Source organism: Megalops cyprinoides, chromosome 1 (assembly GCF_013368585.1).
Source record: "Megalops cyprinoides isolate fMegCyp1 chromosome 1, fMegCyp1.pri, whole genome shotgun sequence".
NCBI classification, from domain to species: domain Eukaryota; kingdom Metazoa; phylum Chordata; class Actinopteri; order Elopiformes; family Megalopidae; genus Megalops; species Megalops cyprinoides.
This window is the reverse complement of record NC_050583.1, coordinates 21,711,233-21,737,674: the sequence shown is the minus strand read 5'-3', so window position 1 is coordinate 21,737,674 and position 26,442 is coordinate 21,711,233. Positions and strand designations below refer to the sequence as shown.

The 26,442-nt window shown below is 47.9% G+C and overlaps 1 protein-coding gene across 2 annotated transcripts; it reads left to right on the top strand.

Annotated features, from left to right (window-relative positions):
* Positions 1–2,062: 2,062 nt before the first annotated feature.
* fasn (fatty acid synthase) lies at positions 2,063–25,833 on the top strand. 2 transcript variants are annotated; one of them, XM_036522113.1, is made up of 42 exons: positions 2,063–2,316; positions 7,105–7,246; positions 7,827–7,979; positions 8,460–8,633; positions 8,955–9,155; positions 9,297–9,419; positions 10,950–11,065; positions 11,298–11,432; positions 11,531–11,999; positions 12,186–12,373; positions 12,740–12,929; positions 13,168–13,262; positions 13,501–13,635; positions 13,824–14,027; positions 14,252–14,367; positions 14,475–14,650; positions 14,750–14,941; positions 15,053–15,133; positions 15,265–15,450; positions 15,707–15,886; positions 15,984–16,187; positions 16,564–16,877; positions 17,253–17,639; positions 17,754–17,918; positions 18,005–18,120; positions 18,279–18,433; positions 18,569–18,772; positions 18,887–19,037; positions 19,214–19,392; positions 19,513–19,632; positions 19,851–19,973; positions 20,083–20,306; positions 20,427–20,625; positions 20,744–20,895; positions 20,995–21,086; positions 21,267–21,664; positions 22,685–22,873; positions 23,017–23,244; positions 23,393–23,604; positions 23,714–23,812; positions 23,921–24,172; positions 24,341–25,833. In XM_036522113.1, exons 2-42 carry the CDS (start codon positions 7,120–7,122, stop codon positions 24,476–24,478), a joined length of 7,542 nt encoding a protein of 2,513 aa, XP_036378006.1. In that variant the 5' UTR covers positions 2,063–2,316; positions 7,105–7,119; the 3' UTR covers positions 24,479–25,833. The 2 variants fall into 2 exon arrangements, with proteins under 2 accessions (XP_036378006.1, XP_036378014.1); XM_036522121.1 differs by lacking the exon at positions 2,063–2,316 and adding an exon at positions 6,956–7,008.
* Positions 25,834–26,442: the final 609 nt, after the last annotated feature.

Sequence of the window (26,442 nt, the reverse complement as noted above, 5' to 3'; positions counted from 1 at the left end):
TCAGTGTGCTTTAACTTAACTCAAAACATATATATCTAACATATCCTCTTTTGAGATTTCCTTGAACTATAGTAACCCTGGTGCCTAGAGCCAATCACCATTCAGGCCTTTCCTGATTGTGTCACCAACATTGCTGCCCTGGTAACATGCTCCTCCTATACTTACACTGTCATCACATCACCCTATATCCTAGCAACACCCTTGCATTCACTAGGATTGGATAAGCTCACACACCCCCGCTCTCTGATTTGTTCACTTTAAACCTTATTTGAATATTGCAACTGTTAGAGGCCGGTACTCCTGGTGCGCGCCATGATAGTTTTGCGTTTCCTGTTCTCTGCTGAAATAACGTGTTATCACTTAACCTTTTGGATTCTAGTTCTTTGAAAGCAGCTTCCAATGAATTGGGACAAACAGGGCAATTTTTAAATTATTGGATACACAAAAAATATGTTGAAGGCTGAATGCTTTTGTTACAGATAACATAAATGTTTTTTTCATTTACCATTTAATGTAATGTACACACTGTAGTGACACTCTTCCTTCTTTAAATTAATATTTACATATTTTAAAGATAAATAAAGTTAAACACCATCTGTAATTAGAAGTGAATCAGATGTGCTGAATGCTTTACTAGTCATCAGTGGGAGCACTTAGTATGGACAGGGTACTTAACACTGACGTGTTGCTCTAAAAGTGAATAACCTGGGCAAAAACTTACTGTTACTGCCAAGCAAATATTCAACTCATCTCATGGCTCATTATCTATTTAGCATGTGAAAGTGTAAATATTTCAAGCTGTTTGAGAACATCTTAAATGGCATTACTAACTGACTGCTGCCAAAATGTCAGTGTGACATGCTTTGACTCTGGGGTTTGTGACTTTTCAGCTTGTCCCTCGTCGTATTCAGCCACCCAGGTTCATTCCTTACCATCAGAACCGTCAGGTTGTGTGCAAAAGTAAACACACAAAAAAGACTGTGCATTTTCTTCTATAGATGTCCCCCTGTCTGTTTTATCCCTATTATCTTGCTATGAAGGTAGCCAGCTCAACAGTTCTACAGACCTGCCTTCTACCACATGTGTAAACAGTGTCTGAGGTGTTCCAGTTACTTTTTTGATCTGTGGTAAGAGCTGTTAATTCCACCTGTAAATTTGAATTTAAAATGTGATTTGACACTTGACCTTAACATTTGACTTCACATTTTCTTGGTTGATTTACCTCAATGTCTAATAATGGCAATATCCATTCTTTTCCATTCTTTTCTTTTTTTCCATTCTTTTGTTTATGATTTTGCATGGACTACACTTGCAAATCTGCCATTCAGAAACATACATGCATCATGCATCATATCTATGACCAAAATGAAATCTGACAATCATAGTTTGTATAGCAAAATGCACTATTCAGCTTGTTATTCACTTGAACCTCTTCCATCCTTGGATTCATAACATGCTAATCTCAAAGAAATGTCCTGAAAAATAAAAATATAATTTCTGTGGGATTAATGATACATTGATTCAGTCATTTGTAATGAAGAAAATTCAAATTACCTGTGATGTCCACAATCGTCGGTTTGGAGCATGTTTCCCTCTTCAGTAACATACCTGGTTTAGAGGATAATAAAAGATGATTAAGCATTGATTAATGATGATTAAGCATTTGATTTTCCCCTATTTACATGTTGCTGTTCAAAATTGACATTAAATTCTAAATTGCTCGAAAAAAATATATAAAAATAATACATGAATAAATATTTTCTAACCTTTTTAAAGATTGTTACTCCTCGACTCATTTCGAAATTCAATCAGACGCTAAACAGTGGCCAGAAGTCTCGATGACCTCTCACTACGCTTTGAACTTGACTTGAACACTGAACTTGGCGTTGACTGATAAGATACCTTGCGCGGTTAGGAAGAGCTGCCTCTCCTCGCAGATGAACTTTAGTAACCTGCACTCTGGTTTGTTGAGTTTTTTAATGAATCTGCAGGGGCGTTTGGAAATCACCCCACCACTGGCTGTGTCTGGAAGCCCAGCCTTCTTTCTCATTGGACTGTATTGCAGAGCCAAGCTGTCAGCCCATGTGGCGTGGCCAGAGAGCATGTCAGACATTTAAATTACAGAGAAAGAGAATCAAAGAAGCGAGAGAAATTCAGAGGAGGCAACAGTAAGGATCGGCATTTGTTAGAAACCGGCAGTAGCAGGGACTGCGGGCAACGTTATAAGATAAAGGACCCTCGAAAGGATACATCGTTAGCGATAGACACATTGTTTCATACGAGTTCTAAGGATATCCAAGCATCTCCTTACTAGAGGTATGGGCTTTTATCTCCAACCCTTATCAGCAATGCAGTTAAATTTAGCATAATGTAATGATCGACACCATTATACGATAACTGAATAGTAAAAAGTACAATGACTGCGGAATAATTGCTACAGAAGTCATAAATCGGTAATGGGGTATTACGTTTAGTTAGACAGAAATGAGCCTAATGATTAGGAATGATGTAGACAGCTACCTAGCTAATTGTTTTTATTAGTATATGAAGTTCTGATTGCAGAGAAAAGGCTACGCAGATGATAATTTAAAACTGCGTAAAAAGGATGGTCAATGTAGAACGCCATTGTTTCTCTCAGCCTTTTAGTTTTATTCTCACCAGAGATGGCTTCCTAATTTAAAGGTATATGGCGTAGTCGGCAACGAATTGGCTTGTGAATGACGCTGATTAATTTCCAAATTCCTGCGAATGAATGAAGCCGTATTTAAGGTATGGCTATAACAGACCGGATAAGCAATGCACACTGCGTTGCAAAGTTGCCGGTCTAGCGACATCTAGATACTGAAAGCTATCCGGCATCTTGGTATACATTTTGATGCTCCTCAGCACTGCATGACCGTGACTAGCCGGTTTAATCACGTAAGGTGCTTTTTTACCCTTTAACCCCCAAGACTCTAGTAATAGTGGGTACTGTAGAGGTATGGTAGAGCGTATTATGTAAACTTCAGGTGTTAAATGTGCGTAGTCAGTGCGGGTGCAAAGAGTGGTGCCAGATGAGACCAGCATCGCGTTTGCTTATATGCAAGCCTCAGATTTGTTTCACTTAATAACTGCAAAACCACACTTTGCGGTATAGTTGCATGCTGTATTTAGAGTTCATTTTTGACGATTCAGGTTTAGCAGAGATTGCGCACATTGCTGTCTCTTCGAACATGACGCGCACTGCTAAACAATTGGCTGAGACGTGTCACATGAGACGTGTACACCAATTACAGTAAAGTGCGCGTTGAGTACGACGAGAAATGCAGCAAGCACGAAATCGGCTGAGGGCTTGAGGGGAAATGCCTTAAAGGTTATTCAGTGAGTTACCCTGTCTTAGTGCACAATGTTACTTATAATTTATAATAATTTAAAAGTAGCGAGAGATTAAAGCCAATAGCGTATAAATACAAGAGGAAGGCTGTATGAATTTTATTTGGCTGGGAATGAAATCATTTCACAAAATGGAGTCAGTCTCTCTTAGTAAGCTGTTTAATGGTAGATTTGGAGTTAACTGCTGGAGATCATTTTCCCCCACCGTTGCAGTATAGCGGTCTTTTGCATGTATGCATGCTTTTACTAAATCCCCTCATACCTGCAGTTTGGACACTAAATTTTAGTTTCTTAGAGTGAACATTATATGCATCTTCTAAAGTTTAACTTGGCAACTCCATAACAAGTGTCTGAAATACCTTAAACTCGAAAAGAATAAATAGCTGTCTTCATTTTTTATTGTTTTGTGTCCTCTGAACATTTGATCAAGTCAAACTTGCACAGTGGATCTCTACCATATTACTGTTATCGGGTTAAATTTATAGCAAACGCCAGAAATGTCTGAATATAACTCTCACCCCAGAGCTGTTCCTGTGCAACACCCATGCACAGCAGAGATTTAGTGTGGGCCATTTTAAGGACTGGATGTGGAATTTAGCATGCTGTGAAGCGACCACACACGTGATCCTTCAGATAAATGACCAGCACACGGTGTCTTTGAGTCCAGCCAAATACTGGGACTTGGTAGTTCTAAATGGTGTCATGGTCTTCCTGAATAATTTTTAGTTAATTTGTTGCTCTGTGAGTGATTGTCGTCATGGTCCACATGTAAAGACTGGATTGGCATCCTGGAATGCTGGAATGCTGGAATGTTGGAATGCGTATGTCTTGTTCATACCCTCCAGGTAATAGTAACGGTTGAACTTGGCTTGCAAAATCCACTAACTGAAATATGTTTTTGTTAATGCTGTGTTTTGCCTGGCTTGTGCGGACATATCATTTATACCATCAGCAGAATTTGAGAGAGGTTTGCAAGAGGTAAAACATATATTGGACCAAGTTGCTTTTGTGATGACGTAGTTAGTGAGTGGTGAAGTCAAGGCGAGCAGGAAGTCCTGGGACTTCCTCTGATCTGGGTCAGGTAGATTATATCCACTGCCCTGAAATCCGTTTACATGTTAAATCTTATCCTGCACTTCATGTAGCTTTGCTGAGCCAGAGGCAACAACACAGGCCAGTGAGTTTTACACATGGGGTCCATTCCATAATTTCAGAGCCAGTATTTTCAGTTCAGAAAGGTCCAATCCAGTCACTCTTGAAAGATTTGTAGACTTTGTACTATAAAGTGACTTTTATGGATCTTGCTCATTTGCTTGTAACTTTATCTGTGATCTGCTTGTAAAACATGACATGATGTGCTATTTTGTTTTAAACCACTTCAGTATAACTTGGCTTGCTGATCTGCACTCATAACCAAGAATAGCCATCTGGAGTGAGGCAATAAAGGATTTTATCTTCCATACTGTAGCAGTATGCTACAAATCAAACTACAGGTGCATCATGAGTATATGGTGGCTGTCTGTGTTTATTGTACGATTCTATATGGACAAGATAGTGGATATCTTTTTATTCTGTATGAACATGTGTTTTGTAGTATGACTGACTCCAGTCCTGTCCATTGTATTTTTCTGCTCCTGTGCATGTCTTTCCTTTGTAATCGAATATGCAAGAGCTTTCCCAATCCAGTTGTGTTTGGTAAAAAAATCTATGAAGTGGTTTAAAAAATTAAATGCTGTTGAATTACATTGGTTTTTGAAGACACAACCAGTCAAGTTGATTAGAAATTGTCAAAGGCCTTATGAATGACATGCTGATGGATGGTATTTATGTGTACAGTGCATACCCATGTGATGGAAAACGAGGGATTATGACATTGGCAGCTAGTATCAAAACAGTGTTGAAAAGTCATGCTTAAACTAGTATTTAGTGACAAGATATTGGAATTTCAGTTATTCTGTAGAAGCTTGTGGAATCAGGGCATGGCTTTCATTTTGTTCATCTTGTGTCCTCGATGGCTTTGCTCTCCTGGGCTGTTGCATGTTATCACCTGCTCGACCATGCCCCGCCCTTCATCTCCTCCTCCTTTCTCTGTCGCTGTGGAAACAAAAGGCAAGGGGAATGATTCATCTCCAGGGAAAGCCATTGCTTAACCCCCCCCCCCCCCCCCCGGAAAGATATAGTACACACTGATTAAGCCTGAAAAACAGAATTTCAACATTACACTCATATTTTTTCTCCAGTAGATTCACAGGTCTGTAGACATATAAGAAATTCACATTATTGAGAGAGTGGTGAAATTATATACCCAGTGGCAGTTTGCTAAGGCAGATTAGTGTGCAAATCAGGCTGTGATCATGCAGATGGGCTCAGTTAATCACTCAGCAAACAAACTGGCAGGTAGACAGGGAAGCCAGAATGGGAACTAAGAACGAATGTTGTGTGGAGCAATATTCCGGCCATTGCCGCACCTAGGAGGGATAGATTGTGTAAAGTTAGTCCTTAAATCGTCCTTTAAAAGTTAAGCCCTTAATATTACCAAAGTTGTTGCAAAACTGAGCTTGATGGATTTGAATATACATATAAATATATATTCAAACATTATTTGTCCATATGCCCTGTAATATGCATATGGCAGTGTAATATTATAAAATTTGTAATTGCTGTATTAGTTTTTTGGTTAGCAGTTTATCTAGTTTAAAGGCATTTTTTCTTTTTTCGGTTGACTGTGTGGATCTTATAATTGTCATTAAACAGTTAATTGCTAGATTTTCTGTGCTAACCCTCACATGACCTGGTGTAAGCACTGTATACAATGCTTTGATATACAACTTATGCAAGCCTGACTGATGTACTTTGTGTTACAAACTACTGGGGTATGGAGCCAGTGACACGGAAAGGCAGTAAGCGCTTCATAATGAATATTTTACCCTTGGATGGAAGCATGAATTGTTCATTGTGATTGGTGTCATTGAGAGAGACTCACAATTGCACTCTTTTAGTAAATCCAAGCACTACTCTGTTTTAGCTGATGGTCACTTTGGGTTAAGTTTGGTGGGTTGAAGTTACTCTTAGAAGCAGCACGCAAACCTGGGCCTGCACAGTGAAATTCAGTTAAGTTTGTGAGGCTCACTGGTGGAGTTTTGCATGTTTCCCAATAGTGATAGTTGGTACGAACTAAGTCATCCATCTCTTAATCCTCAGGAATGATGTTCAGTAGCTGGATGGGACAGGTGCAGTTGGATGTCCACATTCCTGTGTTTACTCATAAAAGGAATTGCTCAGTTCAGATGAGCACGTTTGGAAATCTAGACTCAGCTTTTTGGCCTCTTGTTCCATTTTACCCGTGAGAGGGGCAGAACAGAGGGGCACTTGTACTCCGCGTGGTGGTAAATTGAATCCCAAAAATAAGCAAGAATGCCATCTGTGTACTACCATTGTTAGCTGAAGCTGTTTGGCAAGCAGTGCTACAAATCGCTTGGCAGTGAAAGGGGAACAAAGGTCTGCGATACTTCAAGCCCCTTCGACACAGAGCCCACTCTCAGAGTGAACGACCATACCGTAGACTCCCCAGCTGACCTCCCATTCCTGTGAGCAGAATTACGAACTGCTTTCACCCAGGGTGAACCAACTGAAAAGGTCCTTTGGTGAAGAGTGGTGCAAAAGCTGTGTTTCTCAGGCTTCGGTCATCTGGATTTCTGTTTAACCCCCGCTACCCTCTTCTCTCACCCACAGAGATAAAATCAGACCATGGAGGAGATCGTAATAGCTGGAATTTCAGGCCGACTGCCTGAGTCTAACAACCTGGAGGAATTTTGGGAGAATCTCTTCAATGGAGTGGATATGGTGACAGAGGATGACAGGAGGTGGAAGCCAGGTGAGATTTGCATGGGAATACCTGTACCTAGATAGATATACCTACCTCTATATTTACCTCTATACCTACAGATAGATATATTCATTACCCCGTGGTTTGAAATATTGTTTGTTAATTCTTGTAAGGCCTTTTAATGTGGTCTGTTGACTATCAACATATTTGCATGCTACCTAAAATTCCACAGAGTATAATTCTGAACTTCAAATTGAAAATAAGCTCCTCTTATTTATGGCAAATGCTGCCTTTTTTCCCCTCATTTCTTCAGCTGCTCACTTTTTTCCACCCCTTGGAAGCTGCCTGTGGAGTTGGTTGGCAGGGGTTCTTCCTCTGAATAGAGCCTTCCTTCTTACACCCACTGGCACCCTTTCAATGCCCCGCTCTCATTCATGTGCTAAAACGTCACAGTACAGTGGCATCATTCTGCTCCTCTGACCGGATCTCTGACAGGAAGGACTGTCTTAAAACTCTTGCCTCCCTGAAAATCAAGAGAGACTGTTGGGCTGGTCAGAAAACCACCCCTCCCAAACACAGCCTGTCCTCTGTACACTACATTAACTGTGGTGTGCCTTTCCCCTCACAGGTTTGTACGGCCTTCCGAGGAGAAATGGGAAACTGAAGGAGATCAATAAGTTTGATGCCTCTTTTTTCGGAGTACATCCTAAGCAAGCCCACACCATGGACCCACAGCTCAGACTCATGTTAGAAATCTCATATGAAGCCATCGTAGATGGAGGTGAGTCACTGTAAAGGGAGGGAGATTCATTGACAGAATATTAGAATACTGTGTTAAAAACAGCAGGCATTTAATGGCAAATACAAGACTTGAGTTTCACCAGAGCCATGCCTGTTGAAAATAGCGTTAATGATCTAGTACATTAGCCCATTTTGTTAGAAAATTGTTGCAGAGTAGGTGGTGTGGTAAGCTAACCTGAATGCATGGATTTGCTGGAAGACATCACCATGACAATAATGAGAACCTAGAAACCTGTGGCCTGTAGACTGCTAATGGGTTAGTTGCAGTAGCATGGGCTTCCACTGGTGTGAAGATGAAAGGGCGGCTTGATTTGTGTTGGCACAGTTCTTTTTATATTGCTGGTGTAGAGTGGTTAGGACAAGAAGTGTTTCATTAATATTTACATATCAGCTGACAGTCTGGGAATCTGCAGGGATACTGAGTCACATGTCACCAACCCCCTCCTCTTGGTCTTGACAGGCATAAACCCAGCATCCATGCGTGGTTCCAACACGGGCGTGTACATCGGTGTCAGCGGTTCAGAGGCAGGAGAGGCCTTCAGCCGTGACCCAGAAGAGCTGCTGGGCTACAGTATGACCGGTTGCCAGCGCGCCATGTTCGCCAACCGCCTCTCCTACTTCTTCGACTTCAATGGTGGGTATGAAACTAAATAATAGACTCAGACTCGAGCCGAAGCATTTGTGTGGTGTTAGATCACACACGTCCACTTTATAGTGAATGTCTGTGGTCATCACCAAATTGAATTCAAGTCATGCGTAAGTCGGTCTGGGCAAAAGATTCTACTAAATGACAATAATGTAATGTAATGAACTGATTGCTTGACTGGCATCATGGCTCCTAGGAAGTCTGTAACCAAATGTTAGACCATGTAGATGTGTCCCTCCCTCCATCAGAGTTTGAGGTGGGAATGCTGAGTGGACAAGTGAAAGTATCATATGTTTGTGTGTTACCCAGGACCCAGCACTGCCATTGACACAGCCTGCTCCTCCAGCCTGCTGGCCCTGGAGAACGCCTTCAACGCCATCCGGCACGGACACTGCGACGCCGCCCTGGTGGGCGGAGTCAACCTCCTGCTGAAGCCCAACACCTCCGTGCAGTTCATGAAGCTGGGCATGCTCAGTCCCAACGGCACCTGCAAGTCTTTCGACTCCTCGGGTACGTTGGTGGAGGAGGAAGAGCCCTCCAGGGGCGGGGCACTTGGCAGACTGGTTCTGATGGTTCTTAATGACAGGAATAAACAAGTGGCTTGTATGTTAACAGCAGTTCTTGACACAAAGGTATGTGTGCCTCCCCCAGGTGACGGTTACTGTCGCTCAGAAGCTGCTGTAGCCGTGCTGCTGACCAGGAGGTCCATGGCGAGGAGAGTTTACGCCACAGTCATCAACGCTGGCAACAACACAGACGGCTACAAAGAGCAAGGTATGGAGAAAGCCCCTGAAAATTCATCTAATCAGGGCTAATCTTCTGTGTGTTTGAGCCCTTTGAGGGCGAAGATTACTAAAAGTAACTGAGAGCAGCTCAGCCGTGGAAACATGGCATGAGACCCGATCTGGTATTTTCGATGCAAGAACCTTTCCCCCAGTCACTTTTGCCACACATAGCGGGCTGTGTTTATAAACAGGCCTAGCTCCTCGGGTACCCAAGTGTTCACTTGTAGGGAATGCTGTGGCGTCACTCCCAGATGCCACTGCCTCCGACACTGCTGGACACTGCCATCCCCATCAAGTGCCCGGTAGGTTAAATAGGGGACAGTGTCTCATGTCCCTGGACATGTGCGGTAGATTTGTCACCCTCTCAGTTCCACGCGGTGTACCAGAACCCCCTCGTCTGCAAACATACCTGTCTTGTGACCCATTCAGAGAATTGCTGCTATTTCCAGTGTCCCAGACACATGCTTTCTTTTGTTCATTCATCGTCAGTCTGCCTGCGCAGAGATCACGTATTAATAGTTCATCGTCAAATGACACACTTAACATTCTTCATGTCAGCGCCTTGTTCTGACAGCTGAGACAACCACATGCTCAGTAGTTTATTGAGGTCATTACACCATGGTGTTGATAGTGCTTATCTCTACTCTTCTCATGTCTATAGACTGCCATCAGGTAGTGTTTATTAGCGTGTGGTGTGAACATATCCTTTCTAGGCATGAACAGATAATGTATCTGGAAGAGCACTGTGATGTTAAAATAAAAATGTCCAGAAACTTGGCATATAGTACAGTAGGTAATCTTTAACTATCCTACATACTGGTATGCTTGCTGTTTAGATCAGGTGTATGCTGAGTGTGCAGTTTTAACATTATAACCTAGCCTTGCTCATTAGCTGTGAGAGTTGCACACCATTCTAAATTTTGTACAAACAATCAGTGCCCTGACGCCTGGAGTGATTAAGCTCTGTTGTCTTGATACGGTCACTGATGTTCATCTTGCAAGGTGGACAAAAGGCAAGCACTGAATGCACATTTTCCAAGCAAGGCAATCTGTCCTCATTAATCATGGTAACTGTGAGGACGCGGAAAAGTGTTTGTTTTTTTCTTAAAAGGCCAGTAATGAGCTTGTCCGCTGTGCTTGTCTCTGAAAACACATCTCCATCAAAACATTCGCTATGTAGGGAGCCGAGTGATGGCAAATAGACTGGAAACCATGCGCGGTATACAGTATCTCCCATGTGATATTTGCAGTGTTACTCAGAGAAGCGTTAGACTGGAAACAATGCATGGTATACATTATTTCCCACATAATATTTGACCTGTTAACTAATGAACCATTCCAAAGTTCAAGTATTCAGAAAGGCACTGGGATGTCAAGTGTTTTTTTGTCATTAGAGTCCTAGGGGTTCGGAAGGATTAATGAGAGGAAGTCCTAAATGGCAAGCATGTCACCTGGGAACTGTGCAGCTGAATGGAGTGGGGTATACAGTATATGTGTGCTTTGTGCTGTTCCTCTCAAGGTGTGACCTTTCCTTCGGGAGAGATGCAGCAGCGTCTGGTGCGTTCCCTCTACCAGGAGGCCAACATCTCCCCAGAGCAAGTAGAGTACATCGAGGCCCATGGCACGGGCACGAAGGTGAGCATCAGAACAGCCCACAGACTCCTAGATAGACAGATATGAAATGTGGTACATTTGCTTTGGATAGTATATATTGATGGTGCATACATGCAACCTGCAAACTGCTTCTGCAGTTATGGTAACATATTGTAGTTCCTCTTTGAACCTCATCATCATTGCATACAGGGCCACTTTCAGAGGTCACCCTTGTGCTTCTACCATGTGCTCATTAGTGAATCACTTCCTTCAGGTCGGAGATCCACAGGAAGTGAATGGCATTGTCAGCGTCTTCTGCGAAGCCAAGCGTGATCCTCTGCTGCTTGGCTCTACCAAATCCAACATGGGCCACCCTGAGCCGGCCTCTGGCCTGGCCGCTCTCGCCAAGGTGAGGAGCCGCCGCTGTTGCCCTGGCAGACGTCATGCTTGTCGGTCGACTCTCTCTTCTGAATCCCTCCTTCTCTAACCCTGTGTCTGTGTGCTTAGGTTGTCCTCTCCCTGGAACACGGTGTGTGGGCCCCCAACATCCACTACAATGACCCCAATCCCGACATCCCCGCGCTGACAGATGGCAGGGTGCGCGTTGTGAGTGAGCCCCTGCCCGTGAAGGGCGGCATCGTGGGCGTCAACTCCTTCGGCTTTGGGGGCTCCAACGTCCACGTGATCTTGCGGCCCCCCGGTCCCCCAAGCCCAAAACCCGCTCCCCAGGAGCCCCCCGCGGTGCCCCGGCTGCTGCAGGTCTGCGGCCGCACCGAGGAGGCGGTGAGCACCCTCATACAGAAGGCCAAGGACAACAGCGCCAACGCCAGCTTCCTGAGCATGCTCAATGAGGTGTCCGGAGTGCCCACTGCCAGCATGCCTTACAGGGGCTACGCTCTGATTGGCAGCCCGTCCGACGTGATGGAGATCCAGCAGGCGCAGGCCACACCGAGACCTCTGTGGTACATTTGCTCAGGTGAGGCATCCCTCATTTTATAGATTTCCAAACTCCATAGCAGTATTTAGTGAGCACTAAACTTGCTCACTAAATTGTGCAGCTTTGCAGTTTTGTACGGCTTGCCAGGACAGATCATATATTACTAAAGTATTAGTGATGCGCAGCCCCAGTCTACACAGAGCGTGTGTGTGTTTGCGCGTGCAGGGATGGGCACGCAGTGGGCAGGCATGGGTCGCAGTCTGATGCAGCTGCAGGAGTTCCGGGAGTCCATCCTGCGCTCCGACGAGGCGCTCCAGGACACGGGGCTCTGCGTGTCCCGCCTGCTCATGGAGGCCAGTGAGGTCACCTTTGAGGACACTGTCCACGCCTTCGTGGGGCTCGCCGCCATCCAGGTGAGAGGCCAGGAAGCTATTACATGTTGTGCAATGGTGCAGTGATATAGAAGTGACGGGTTGTCCTTCCACCTAAATTTTCCATTCTGTCCTATATATTCTCAAAAATTCAGGATGGAGTAAGAATAGAAATTCAGATGGGATTTACAGTCGTAGTCTTTGTGAAATTGCTTGCCTCTGGCGTCCTCTCACGCTGCTCACCTTTTTTATTTACAATGACATGTTCAATAACCTCATAAAAAGATGTTTTTATCTTTTCATCCTCTCATGTTTAAACTGTAAATCAAACTGAAAGCTACAATGCCAAACTGTTCATTCCTCTGGGGTTAATAACTGGATTTGATTTTGATTTCTCGCTGTGTGTAGATCGCTCAGATTGACCTGCTCCAGAAGATGGGCCTGCAGCCGGACGGCATTGTGGGGCACTCGGTGGGTGAGCTGGCATGCGGCTACGCCGATGGCTCCCTGAGCCACAGCGAGGCCATCCTGGCCGCCTACTGGAGAGGGAAGTGCATCAAGGAGGCCAACCTGCCCCCCGGGGGCATGGCCGCTGTAGGTGAGGCTCCACCACCCCGATGCTTGAACCTATACCAATGCGTAGCCGTGACAATGAGGTGTACCAACGTCATCTAATCGGCTGAGTCATATGCAAGGGGCTTGAGTGGTCATATCGGGTCTAAGCAGGTGTGCAGCCTTTGGGAAAAACAATCAACAGTGCTGACTGTGCTGTTTCTGTCTGTCTCTGTCTCTGTCTCTGTCTCCCTTCTCCCTCTTCTTCCTTCTGTGACTTGCAGGCCTGACGTGGGAGGAGTGCAAGGCTCAGTGTCCACAGGGGGTTGTGCCAGCGTGCCACAATGCTGAAGACACCGTCACCATCTCTGGCCCTCAGGTAATGGAGCCACAGCCATTTGTGCCTACTTTGCACATTTTCCATGACATCAGGTTGCCCTGTATCCACACAGTTCAGGAAAATTGTGTCTCAGAAGCTGTAAATATGGACCTTTTCTTCTGAAATAGTATTTTGGCAGTCTTTCTGTATGCCATTTGCCAGGAACAGCTGAGGTAAAAAGCATTTCTCTGTTCCAGCAGTGATCTGAGACTGTGTGTGTTTGCGTGTGTTTGAACAGGAGGCAGTCAGCCAGTTTGTAGCCCAGCTCAAAGAAAATGGCGTGTTTGCCAAGGAGGTGCGCAGCGCCGGTGTGGCCTTCCACTCTTATTACATGGCCTCCATCGCCCCTGCCCTGCTGGCTGCTCTCAAGAGGGTAAGAGCAAAGCTGTGAGCTCCCAGTCAGCACCACAGTGACACCTACTGCCCAGGCATTGCAAGTGTCTCAGGCCTTAAAGCATTTGAGCTAAGCTGCAGTTAGCATGCGCTGCTGTATCCTGTATACATAGACTTCAGTTTGATCTTGTAGCAAAGCAAATCCTCAGTTTCCCTTCCTTTGTCCAGGTGATAAAGAACCCGAGGCAACGTTCTGCCCGCTGGATCAGCACCTCCATCCCCCAGGCGGACTGGGAGAGCCCCCTGGCACTCTACTCTTCCGCCGAGTACCACGTTAATAACCTGGTGAGCCCTGTGCTGTTCCAGGAGGGGCTGAGACTGGTCCCCGACAACGCTGTGGTGGTGGAGATCGCCCCGCACGCCCTCCTGCAGGTAAAGTACATGTGGCGCTCTTTATCAAAGAACTGCAAAGCATTTTTGTATACAAGCCGAAGACACAGTGCAGTTTAGTGACAGTACAGAAGGAAAGAAATGTTAAAACAAATGGACACAGATGGCAGTGCTTGACCTCCGTCTACAGACTATCTGTGATTCATGCCTGAAATGGCAGAAAAGTGGGTGCTGTACAAAGTGTTACGCTTTGGCTCCCCCTGCAGGCGATCCTGAAGCGCAGCCTGAAGTCCTCTTGCTCAATCCTGCCCTTAATGAAGAGGGGACACGCTAACAACCTGGAGTTTTTCCTCTCGCACATCGGCAAGGTCTACATGGATGGGTTAGTGTGCCTGAGACGGTATACTACAGTTACTCTCTCTGTTTTAACACACACTGTGTAATTTAAAGAATGTAAAGGCTCTAAAAGTGGTTCCTTTTGTTTGACAGGATTAACCCGGACAGCAACAGGCTGTATCCTAATGTCACTTACCCAGTCCCTGTGGGCACTCCTTTGATCTCCCCTCACATCGTCTGGGACCACTCCCAGGACTGGGACGTCCCGCGTGCGGAGGACTTCCCCTCTGGCTCTGGCGGCTCTACCTCCGCCACAGTCTACAACATTGGTGAGTGCGCAAGACAGATAAATCGGATATGTTGGAAAATGTGTGCTTTGAGTGCTCCAAGTCATGTATGTGACCGACATGTTAACCTGTGCTTGGCAGACATGAACCCTGAATCTCCGGACTACTACATGACCGGTCACTGCATCGACGGGCGAGTCCTGTACCCGGCCACGGGCTACCTGGTGCTGGCCTGGAGGACCCTGCTCAGGAGCCTGGGGGCGGTGATGGAGCACACGCCTGTTGTTTTCGAGGACGTCACCATTCACCGTGCCACCATCCTGCCAAAGACTGGTGAGAGGGACACAGCCACTCTGTCATTTCTAATTACATGTGAATTTATCTGAAGCAGATTTGATGGATCTGGGTAGCTGAAATATCCTTCTGATATGCCTCGCTCTTCAGGTTCTGTACAGCTGGAGGTCCGCCTCATGCCCGCCACCAACAAATTTGAGGTGTCTGAAAATGGCAACCTAGCAGTCAGCGGTAAGGAAGTGTACTCTCAACAGTTTTTTTTTTTTTTTTTGTAATTCCCCTGTTGCTTGGCTGATCTCCAGTGTTATGACTACAGCAGCAGCAGCAGGTTCCCCATCTCACGCCCCTCTTGGTCTCTGCAGGCAAAGTGAGTGTCCTTGAGGAGAAGGCCTTGGACACTTTCCGCTCCCAGATGAGCCAGCCTGTGCCAGAGGGGGAGAACGACCCGAAACTGCGCCTGACAGCCAGCGACATCTACAAGGAGCTGCGTCTACGCGGCTACGACTACGGCAAAACCTTCCAGGGCATCCTGGAGTCCAACAATGCCGGTGAGGGATTACACTGCTCCGCTCTTGTTGCATTTCTTTATCAGCGCTTTTAAAGATGATATGATGTGGATATCTAATCTTGCTGATTAGACCCACTGTATCAGATAATCCACATACTGTAAAGATCAATGAGTCTGCAGAATCTGCACAGCCCTACCACCATATGTCCTGTCCTACCTCCCTCCCCACTGCTCACGTGTGCTGTGGTGTAATGCTATCTTGAGATAAGACGTGTTCTTTTGTCTGTGCCTTGCAGGGGACACCGGCAAGCTGGAATGGACCGGTAACTGGGTGACCCTGCTGGACACCATGCTACAGATGATCGTGGTGGGCCTGGCCGGTCGTAGCCTGCGCCTGCCCACCCGGATCCGCTCGGTGTGCGTGGACCCTGCGCTGCACGAGGAAAGGGTTAAAGATTACGCAGAGGGCAAGAGAGGCATGTACCCTCCTCCTGTGTCTGAGTCGCATCCCAGAAGGCACAGCGTGCATCTAGCTAACGTTTTTTGCTTTGCTTATTGCTCTCACTCCTACAGCTGTGGACGTCCACGTCAACCGTTGCCTGGACAGCATCGTAGCGGGAGGAGTCCAGATTTGCGGGCTCCACGCCACCGTGGCACCGCGTCGCCAGCAGCAACAGAGCCCGCCCACCCTGGAGGAGTTTGTGTTTGTGCCATTCATGGATACGGAGTGCCTGAGGAGCAGCGAGAAGCTCGGAGACCAGCTGAGGCACTGCAAAGGCAAGTCATCCTCAGGGGCAGCCGGGCACAGTATGGAGGAGCAGGCAGGCTCAGGGGACCTGACATGGGAAGGATGAATTTCAGCAAGCTTGACTTGACTTCAGTATTTACACTATGTGATTTGTTTGTCAGCCACTTGAAACTGACCAAAATTTGTCAGAATGCAACACAGAATGTAGTCCTTAAAATAACAGTTCAACAGAACAGCAGTGTTACAGCCTTGCTCAAAAGCCTCTAATGCAACAGGATGCTGTTTCTCCTGCTTTGACATTTGCTGTCCTCATTTGTCTGTGTAAATACGGATGTGTGCATGAGTGAACCGAACACACCGCTGTGGCACATGTTGACCTCTGATAACCTCTCTCCCCTGGTGCAGGCCTGATCCACAGGCTGCAGAGGAAGCTGGCGCAGCAGGGAGTGAAGATCTCCATCCCGGGCCTGGAGGGGGCGACGGAAGGGCAGCTGATCGGGGCGGAGTCTGAGAACGGCCTGCTGCGCCTGCTGTCGGTGCTGTGCGGGCTGGAGCTCAACGGGAACCTGCGCTCGGAGCTGGAGCAGACTGTGCAGAAGGAGAGGGACTGCCTCCTGCAGGACCCCCTACTCAACGGCCTGCTGGACTCCCCCGCCCTGCGCCACTGCCTGGACATCGCCTTGGAGAACGTGACGCCCGGCAAGATCAAAGTGCTGGAGGTGAGATCTTACAGTACTTTACATTATTTGCATTTAACAGACGCTCTTAACCCGAGCGACTTACGTACATTACAGTTTTTCACGTTACCCACTTGCGCAGCTGGATTTTACTGAGGCACTTCTGGGCTAAGTACCTTGCCCAAGGGTACAACAGCAGTGCCCCAGTGGGGAATTGAACCGGCAGCCTTTTGGTTATGAGTCCTGCTCCTTACCGCTATGCTACACTGCCCCCCACAGTTGAACCTTGAGTGCAGGAGAATAGATTTTTCAGCACCAAGGCATACTTTCAAGTGGTTTCTGTAGCATACCCAGGCACATGCACCAGCTCTCTCGCACCCGCTCAGTTGTACCATCTGGTTCCTTCTGCCTCCATAGGCCCTGTCCAACGATGGACGCATGTTTACCCGAGCCGTCAGTCTCCTCAACATCCAACCCATGCTGCGCCTAGACTACACCGCCACCGACATCACCGCCGACCTGCTGACCCCCCACCAGGCCTCGCTGCAGGACCTGGGCGTCACCGCTGGCCAGTGGGACCCCAACCAGAGCCCCGCCCCCGGGAACATGGGCGGAGCTGACCTCGTGGTGTGCAACTGTGCCGCTGCTCCCCTGCCCAGCCCCGCGGAGGCGGTGGGGAACCTGGCCTCGGCAGTGAAGGAGGGAGGGTTCATGCTCCTGCACACTCTGCTGAAGGGGGACACACTGGGAGAGACTGTGGCCTTCCTGACCACACAGAACCACCAGCAGGGCCTGCTGTCCCAGGTCAGCACCAGTCCTTTCATCCCACTTCTGACACCACATTCCCAAAGTGGTATTAAGGGGGGGGGGGGCTACGGCGCACACAGCTGACGAGCCTACGTTGCATGTCTCCTGCAGGCGGAATGGGAAGGAGTCTTTGGGCAGGCCTCTCTCAATGTGGTTGCCATGAGGAAGTCCTTCTATGGCTCTGCGCTCTTCCTGTGTCGCCGTAAGGCTCCCAGCAAACAGCCCGTCTTTCTGTCTGTGGATGGAATGGAGTACAAGTGGGTGGAAACTCTCAAGGTGAGCCACCGTGTTTTGCATTATGTATTCTGGGTGGTTTTCCCGTTAACTAAGTTGCTAACGGTGCCTTCTCTCTCGCATGTTAGTCCACCCTGGCCGAGACCTCCGACAGCCCCCTGTGGCTTACCGCAACCCAGGGACACTCTGGTGTGGTGGGGATGGTCAACTGCCTGAGGCAAGAGCCAGGTGGAAACCGCATAAGGTGAGACCAGGCCTTCTCTCTGTCCCCTTGCAGCATCTCGCCGGGAAAGTAGTCTCCCTATAGAAAGCATTAAGAAATTATTGTCAGTTGTTAATACAGTTTATATTATGAGATGGCTTACCTAATACTAATTGCGCTTGATTCATTTGTCTGACTAGGTGTGCATTTGTGTCCAACCTGAACCAGTCATCAGTGGCACCTTCTCTCACTGCCTCACACAAGGACATGCAGGCCGTCCTGGAGAGGGACCTGAGCGTAAATGTGTACCGCGATGGACAGTGGGGTGTCTTCAGACACCAGCTCATTCCACAGGGTCAGTCTCTCAACCCTGATGCAGTAATACAGACACCTCTGTTCTGTTCTGTTAGCTTGTGTCAATGAAGTTTTGACATTTCTCTTTAAGCTGCAAGCACCTGGCTGATGATTGCACGTACGGTGTGCCTTTCAGAGCTTAACGAGGAGCTGACGGAGCATGCATATGTGAACGTGCTCACACGTGGTGACCTGTCCTCGCTGCGCTGGATCGTGTCCCCACTGCGTCACTTCGCCCCCAACAACCCCAACGTGCAGCTCTGCCGCGTCTACTACTCCTCCCTCAACTTCCGTGACATCATGCTGGCCACCGGGAAACTGCCGCCTGACGCCATCCCTGGTAGGCTCCTCCTCCTTTAGAATCTCTGAAGCCACACCATCCCCAGCGGTTCATTCACAGTGGTGGACCGGGATGGATATCCACTGAGTGCCTACATCATCTGTCCCTCTGCAGGAGACCTGGCGCTGCAGCAGTGCATGCTGGGAATGGAGTTTTCCGGGCGTGACCCCAGCGGGCGTCGCGTAATGGGCCTGCTCCCTGCCAAGGGCCTCGCCACCTGTGTGGATGCTGACAAGCGCTTCCTGTGGGACGTACCCTCCAGCTGGTGAGTGACATCGGGAGAGTGCTGTGATGTATGATGGGGAATTACTACAATCTTTTCCAAATCGCCACAAGAGAAAGGAAAGGCTGGCCCCTTCATTCGTGTTGTAATGGAGCTATCACTCACTCGATAGTGTAATATGGCAGGTCAGTAATGGAGTGACCTCGTTGATACTGCAGGACTCTGGAGCAGGCAGCCTCTGTGCCTGTGGTCTACGCCACGGCCTACTACGCTCTGGTGGTGCGCGGGCGCCTGCGCCCTGGGGAGAGCGTGCTGATCCACTCTGGCTCCGGGGGTGTGGGCCAGGCTGCCATCGCCATCGCCCTGAGCCAGCGATGCCGCGTCTTCACCACCGTCGGTGAGTTCGTCAGCATTCATGCAGCATTGTGTACTGTAGGTGTTGCAGTGTTCTCTCAGACCCGAGTCGTTGCTGTGTACTGCGGGTGTTCTGACCCCTGGCTGTTCTGGTGGCCCTCAGGCTCTGCAGAGAAGAGGGCCTACCTGCAGGAGCGTTTCCCCCAGCTGGGCGCCGAGTCCTTCGCCAACTCGAGAGACACCTCCTTCGAGCAGCATGTGCTTCTGCACACACAGGGCAAGGGTGAGCTCGCACTCGCCTTCATTGCCATATATTTTTGTAGCTCTGGTTTAGGATTTTGTATTATTGTTTCTGGTGGTATAGCTGTAACTTGGGTAAAGAGGCTTGGCAAATAGGCAAGCAGCTGTTGTTCACACTGTGGTTTAGTCTTCTGTGTAGTCTGTGCTGATATGTGGAGTTTCTGCATGTCTGTGCTGATTCGCCGTTTCCCTGTGGATCAGGGGTGGACATGGTTCTGAACTCGCTGGCGGAGGAGAAGCTGCAGGCCAGTCTGCGCTGCCTGGCTAGACATGGACGCTTCCTGGAGATCGGCAAATACGACCTGTCCAACAACTCACCCCTTGGTAAGCACGACGTCCTTGCTGAGAACAGGCTCACCTCTGTGCTGTTAAAAGTTCCTCTGTGGAGCACTGTCTCTGACATCGCGTTGTGTCTGGCTGTGTTCCCGGACAGGCATGGCTCTCTTCCTGAAGAACGTGGCGTTCCACGGCATCCTTCTGGACGCCCTCTTCGAGGAGGGGAACCGCGAGTGGGAGGAGGTGTCTCAGCTGCTGAAGGACGGGATCGCGGGGGGTGTGGTCCAGCCCCTGCGCACCACTGTCTTTGAGAGGAACCAGGTGGAGGAGGCCTTCCGCTACATGGCCCAGGGCAAGCACATCGGCAAGGTTCTGCTGCAGGTCAGCTCCATCTCTGTCGAAATCCAGAAGGAATTACTACAATACTTCATTTCCCAGAGAACAAGCATGTCCTCTATGGTGTACTCAGTGACTGATATGCCGCTTGTCACTGTTTCTCAGGTGCGGAATGAGGAGACAGGCACAGGCACACACTCTGCTCCACTCTCTCTCCCTGCTATCTGCCGCACCTCCTGCCCCGCCTCCCACTCTTACATCATCACTGGAGGGTTGGGCGGCTTCGGCCTGGAGCTCGCCCATTGGCTGACGGAGAGGGGGGCTCGCAAGCTCGTGCTGACATCTCGCTCTGGGATCCGCAATGGTAAGCAGGCGGCTATTAGGATGTGACTAATGTGATCATGCGAGATCGCTGTGAGCTTTGCATGGTTTGCGCACTCCACATCCTTGCCCTGATCGGTAAAACATGCTGTGCTCTGCAGGGTACCAGGCCAAGCGAGTGCGGGAGTGGCAGGCAATGGGAATCCAGGTGCTAGTGTCTACCAACGACGTCAGCACCTTGGAGGGAGCCCAGCGCCTCATTTCTGAAGCCACCAAACTGGGTCCCGTTGGGGGCATCTTCCACCTTGCCATGGTAAAACTCTGTCCTTCTCTCTGTGCTCACTCAGTGTTGTTCTACACTACTCAAGGGAAGTGTGGAACATTTCAAGTTTAATCCTCCATCTGCTTCCAGGTCCTGAAGGACGGCATGCTGGAGAACCTGACTCCTGATCACTTCCAGGATGTCAACAAACCTAAATACAACGGCACCATTCACCTGGACAGGTACAGACCCTACCCCCACAGTTCGTAGTCTGTGTCAGTACTGATGTTTCCTCACGCATAGATCCAAGCACTTTGTGAATGCACAGAGTAAAGTACGCTTCACTCCTCGCTGAAGTGCGGGGCAGCTGTTGTCTGCCGGAAGTTGCGGAGTTGTGCTGACGCTGGCGCTGGTCTGAACAGGGTGACCCGGCAGCAGTGCCCGGAGCTCAGCCACTTCGTGGTCTTCTCCTCCGTGAGCTGCGGCCGCGGGAACGCCGGGCAGAGCAACTACGGCTTCGCCAACTCCACCATGGAGCGGATCTGCGAGCAGAGGAGGCACGACGGGCTGCCCGGCCTCGCGGTGCAGTGGGGCGCCATCGGCGACGTGGGCGTGGTCCTGGAGACCATGGGTGGGAACGACGCCGTCATCGGCGGGACCCTTCCCCAGCGCATCGCCTCCTGCCTGGAGGTCCTGGACCGCTTCCTCAACCAGCCGCGGCCCGTCATGTCCAGCTTCGTGCTGGCCGAGAGGGCCGCAGCAGCCAAGAGCGAGGGGTCCGGGCAGAGGGACCTGGTGGAGGCGGTGGCCCACATCCTGGGTACGTTGCTCATACAGGACGTTTGCACACATCTGACCTGCCCCCACTACAGACTCCCAGACCAGCCACCAAGAACTAGGCAGCCATTATGGTATTCAAATAAACTAGTTGTCCTACAGAAATTAGCTAAAATGTTTTAAAATTTTTGCTTAAAACTTCCGTGATCAAAAACCCGTGACCCCAATTACATTAAGCTGAGGCTAAAAAGGCTCTGATATTGCATGTAAGTGAAATGCAAATGAAGAGGCAGCTCCTCTGTGACACTGAACAGCTCATCTCCTGTAGCACACTCTGACTCTCTCCAAAATTGCCCCTCAAGCACTCTCCTCCATTACTCTTACTAATATATGTGATGGCAGAGATTATTCAAGCCTTCATATTCAAGAGGGAACGCAAAGTAGCTGACGTCTTCATATATAAAACATTAGGCTCTTACCTAACTTCACCTCTTCAGTTTGCTTGTTTACTCCGAAACGAGCCAATAATGTACTTTAGAAAGTCATTTTCAAAAAGCCTCCCTTGGAGATTGATGATGATTATTCATTAGTCATCTCATTGCTTCACTTTTCGTCACGTCTCAGCAGAAAACACTGACGCATCAAGTGGCAGGTTACACCATGGGTAAAATGTCAACAAAATAGCTTGCTTTATCTCGAATCCCACACAGACATGGCCCTTAAATCAAGCTGTGTTTGTAAATGTGTCCTTGTTTAAACATTCAATTCAAGGTCAGCATTTAAAACATAAAACACTACATTAGGCAAATGAATTACAGACTGATGAGTTAAAGGTGGCAATTTTGTTCATGCAAACAAAACCCCAAATGCTGTTTCATATTAACTGTTTAACCTAGTCACAGGCTGACTAGGGTCTGTAAACGCACAGTATCTTGAATGAATACAGATTGAGTATATAATGTGATGCAGTACGGTGCTCAGTGAGGGTGGGTTTGATCTCTGTGCCTGTGCAGTAAAGTGGTTGTCCCGTGTGCTCCACTCACTTTGTCCTTGTGCCCCTCAGGTGTGCGTGATGTCAGCAGCCTGAACGCGGACGCCTCCCTGGCGGACCTGGGCTTGGACTCCCTGATGGGCGTGGAGGTGCGGCAGACCCTGGAGCGCGACTACGACATCGTCATGGCGATGAGGGACATCCGCCAGCTCACCATCAACAAGCTGCGCGAGCTGTCCAGCCAGCAGGGCGGCACTGAGGGTGAGCATGACGTACCCAAGCCAGCCCCATTCTGTGGTCCAGGATGAGTGGTTAGAGATGCTGATTAACGCTGATTTACCAGCGTTTCCTCCACCTCCGCCCAGTTTGTTTGATTTGAATGCTTGATTTGTGTGTGTGCGCAGAGTCACGGCCATCCCCACTGAAGAGGGCCGGCGCGGGGACCCTGTCGGAGTCCGACCTCAGCCTGCTCCTGGTGAACCCGGACGGCCCCACAGTCACACGCCTGAACGAGGTGCAGAGCGCGGAGCGCCCCCTCTTCCTGGTGCACCCCATCGAGGGCTCCATCACCGCCTTCCGCACCCTCACCAGCAAGCTCAGTGTGCCGTGCTATGGCCTGCAGTGCACTAAAGGTAAACCCACCCCGCCACCCACTGCCTTAGCACTCTGGGTGAACTGCCATATTAATCATGCATCGCCTAGCACTGAATGCTTAATGCAGTGCCACACTCTTGTTTTTGTACATGGGAAGTGACATATCTGTGTTACTGCTCTCCCCAGCCGCTCCTCTGGACAGCATACAGAGTCTGGCTTCCTACTATGTGGAATGCATACGGCAGGTCCAGCCAGAGGGGCCGTACCGTATCGCCGGCTACTCTTTTGGTGCCTGCGTGGCATTTGAGATGTGCTCTCAGCTGCAGGCCGCCCAGAAGCCCGTGGAGTACCTCTTCCTGTTCGACGGCTCGCACTCCTACGTGGCAGCATACACCCAGGTGAGAGCTCTGCTCCCTTTGTCCCTCATTATCATTCGCTGTTCCTCTTCTGCATTTTTCCTCTCCCGCTGTTTGCCCTAAACTCCATTTCGTCACTTCCTGCATGCAGAGTTACAGGGCAAAACTCACCCCGGGCAAGGAGTCTGAAGCGGAAACCGAAGCCCTGTGTGCGTTTATCCAGCAGTTCACCGGCACCGAATACAACAAGGTAAAGGCTTTAAAAGCCAAGAAGGATCAGCTGGGGCAGCTCGTGGGAGCAGAGAGGTAGATATGTGTGGCTTCGGAGGCTCAGCGTTTTGTCTGTTTCTCGCTGCAGCTCCTGGAGACCTTGCTGCCCCTGTCAGATCTGGAGGCCAGAGTGAACGTGGCGGTGGACCTGATAACGTCCAGCCACAAGAACATGAGCCGCGACTCCCTGCGCTTTGCAGCTTCGACCTTCTACTACAAGCTGAAGGCTGCCGACCGTTATGTGCCCGCCGCCAAGTACCATGGCAACGTCACTCTTCTGCGGGCCAAGACCAGCAGCGAATACGGGGATGGACTGGGTGCAGACTACCGGCTGCACGAGGTCAGGCTCCCATTATCCACCTCTGATGTCTTTGTAACACTTTGGCACCAACGACATTATGTAGCATGTTTATTGGAATTGTCTGTGATATTCGAACAATATGCAAAGAAATAGCATATACTGTAGCAGAGTCCACTTGTGTCTGACCTGTGTTTGCCTGATCTGCAGGTGTGTGATGGCAAGGTGTCTGTCCATGTGATCGAGGGGGACCACCGCACGTTCCTGGAGGGTGAAGGAGTGGACTCCATCACTGGAATCATTCACAGCTCGCTGGCTGAGCCCCGTGTCAGTGCCAGGGAGGGTTAAACCATATCCTTGAGCCACCCTGCCATTTCTATGACCCCCCCCCCCCCCCAACACACACCCAGTCCCCACTCCTGACCCTGCCTGCATCCTCACCGGACAGACACCCACACTGGACCTGCAGCAGCAAGAGGGACAATTTCAGAATCATTTTTCATTGGCTGGATGTCAGCCTTTTCTTCAGCCTCTTTATTAGCACATAATTTGGCCCAGGATGTAATCTGCTGCATGCAAAATATTTCCCCTGTTTTCTTGCTGTACCAACACAGTCTTTATGTCTATTTTTTCTATTTCCTTTTGTACTGTCATTTTTATTTTTGTCATGTTTTGAATTATAATAAAACTCAGAATTCACATGACTTACCATAGAATTCTGTAATACCACATGCACCAAGGATTATAGCATGTCATCTTGGCCATGTGGCAATTAATGAGAGACTAGATAAAGCTCCCAGTCTAATAAGTGTGTAACTTGGTGTTTAAAGGTCTGCTAAAGGGTATATCTAGCTGAATAATAATGGAAATGCTTTGACATTTGCATATGCATGTGGATCATATGCAAAGCTATAGCCAGCCCTGATGATGCAGACCTGGCTGTGCCACAACACCCAAGCATATTAAAGTACGGAGGTCCCCTGTATATAGTTAGAGTTGCCTGTTTACCACTTGTAAATGTACTGTAACTGTAATTTAGTGAAGAGGATACCAGTATTTAATGTTTCTTTTTGCAAAACAATAACACATTATTAACTACAGTAGATTTGCCCTAGCTGGTCTCTTTGTAAGCACTGTCCAAATTCTGTGTTGATTGCGTTGCCTTGCAAAGATGCTGCAACTGTCTTATTGTCAATACAGGACTCCATGTGAGCTCTTGACCAAGGTATTTTCATATGAGTATTGCCAAGAATTTCACAATCAGAGTCCAAACATGAACCAAAATACTCTTACATGTCAAAGTGTAACAAAAACTTGCACACAAAAAGTAGTCTGAATGCACCAAATCTCATCTATCGTATTGTGTGTGATGACTTCCTTAGGAGAAAATGTACATTCCTGCCACAAAAGTGATACAATTAGTAAAGTTTTGCCAAACGGATTGCTAAGATGGTCAATAATGAAGTACACATCTTGTTCTGTTTCTTGGCATTTGCTGGAAAAAGGCTGATATTTTTCCATGTGGTTTTGTCTTTAAGGTGGCTGATCTGAGTTCTGCCCCTGTTTCATTCTTGTATGATGCTGTGTGTCTGGAATTTGGAGAATATTTGGTTTTAAAAAAAATGCTACCATTGTTGATCAAACTACTGTTTGATATCTACTAAAATATTTATCTTGCCATTTATTGTACTCAAAATATTATACTGGGCTTTTCTTTTCATAAATGATCCTTATATGGAAAGTTTTATCATTCCTGAAATGTCATTGCAAAAGTATTGTTTTGAAATAAAAAAAATACCATTATCAAGGTTCATTACTAGGTTATTACAAGAAACAATGTGCTTCAAAATAAATACAGTAAATGTAGCTCTTAGTGGCAACTGCTTCATCCTAATGAATTGGCCATAGTAATAACTTTCTTTGTCATTCATATAATGTCACCCAAGTTTGGTAATTTTTGGGTTAGTAGGTTGACTGAAGAGAGCATGTGTAGAACAGGCACTTCACGCCTTTTGGTGCAGATGAAAGGTGAAGACGGAAATATTCTGATGGATTATTTCACTCACACAGTGATCCATAGAGTGGGGAATGCAAAAGCACAGAATCAGCCAGCAACAGTCTGATCTGATTTCTGAGACTTTTAATCAAGTCAGTGAAGAGTCAGATTTCTACTCTAAAATTGTAATTGTTTGCAGTGTTAAGGAGGAGAAGCAATGGACTGTTCCTCTGTTTTTTTATCATTATTGTTCTTTTTTAATTCTATGCTGTAATTTCTCAAGTATTTATTGTACTAGTCCAAATAAATAGCTATC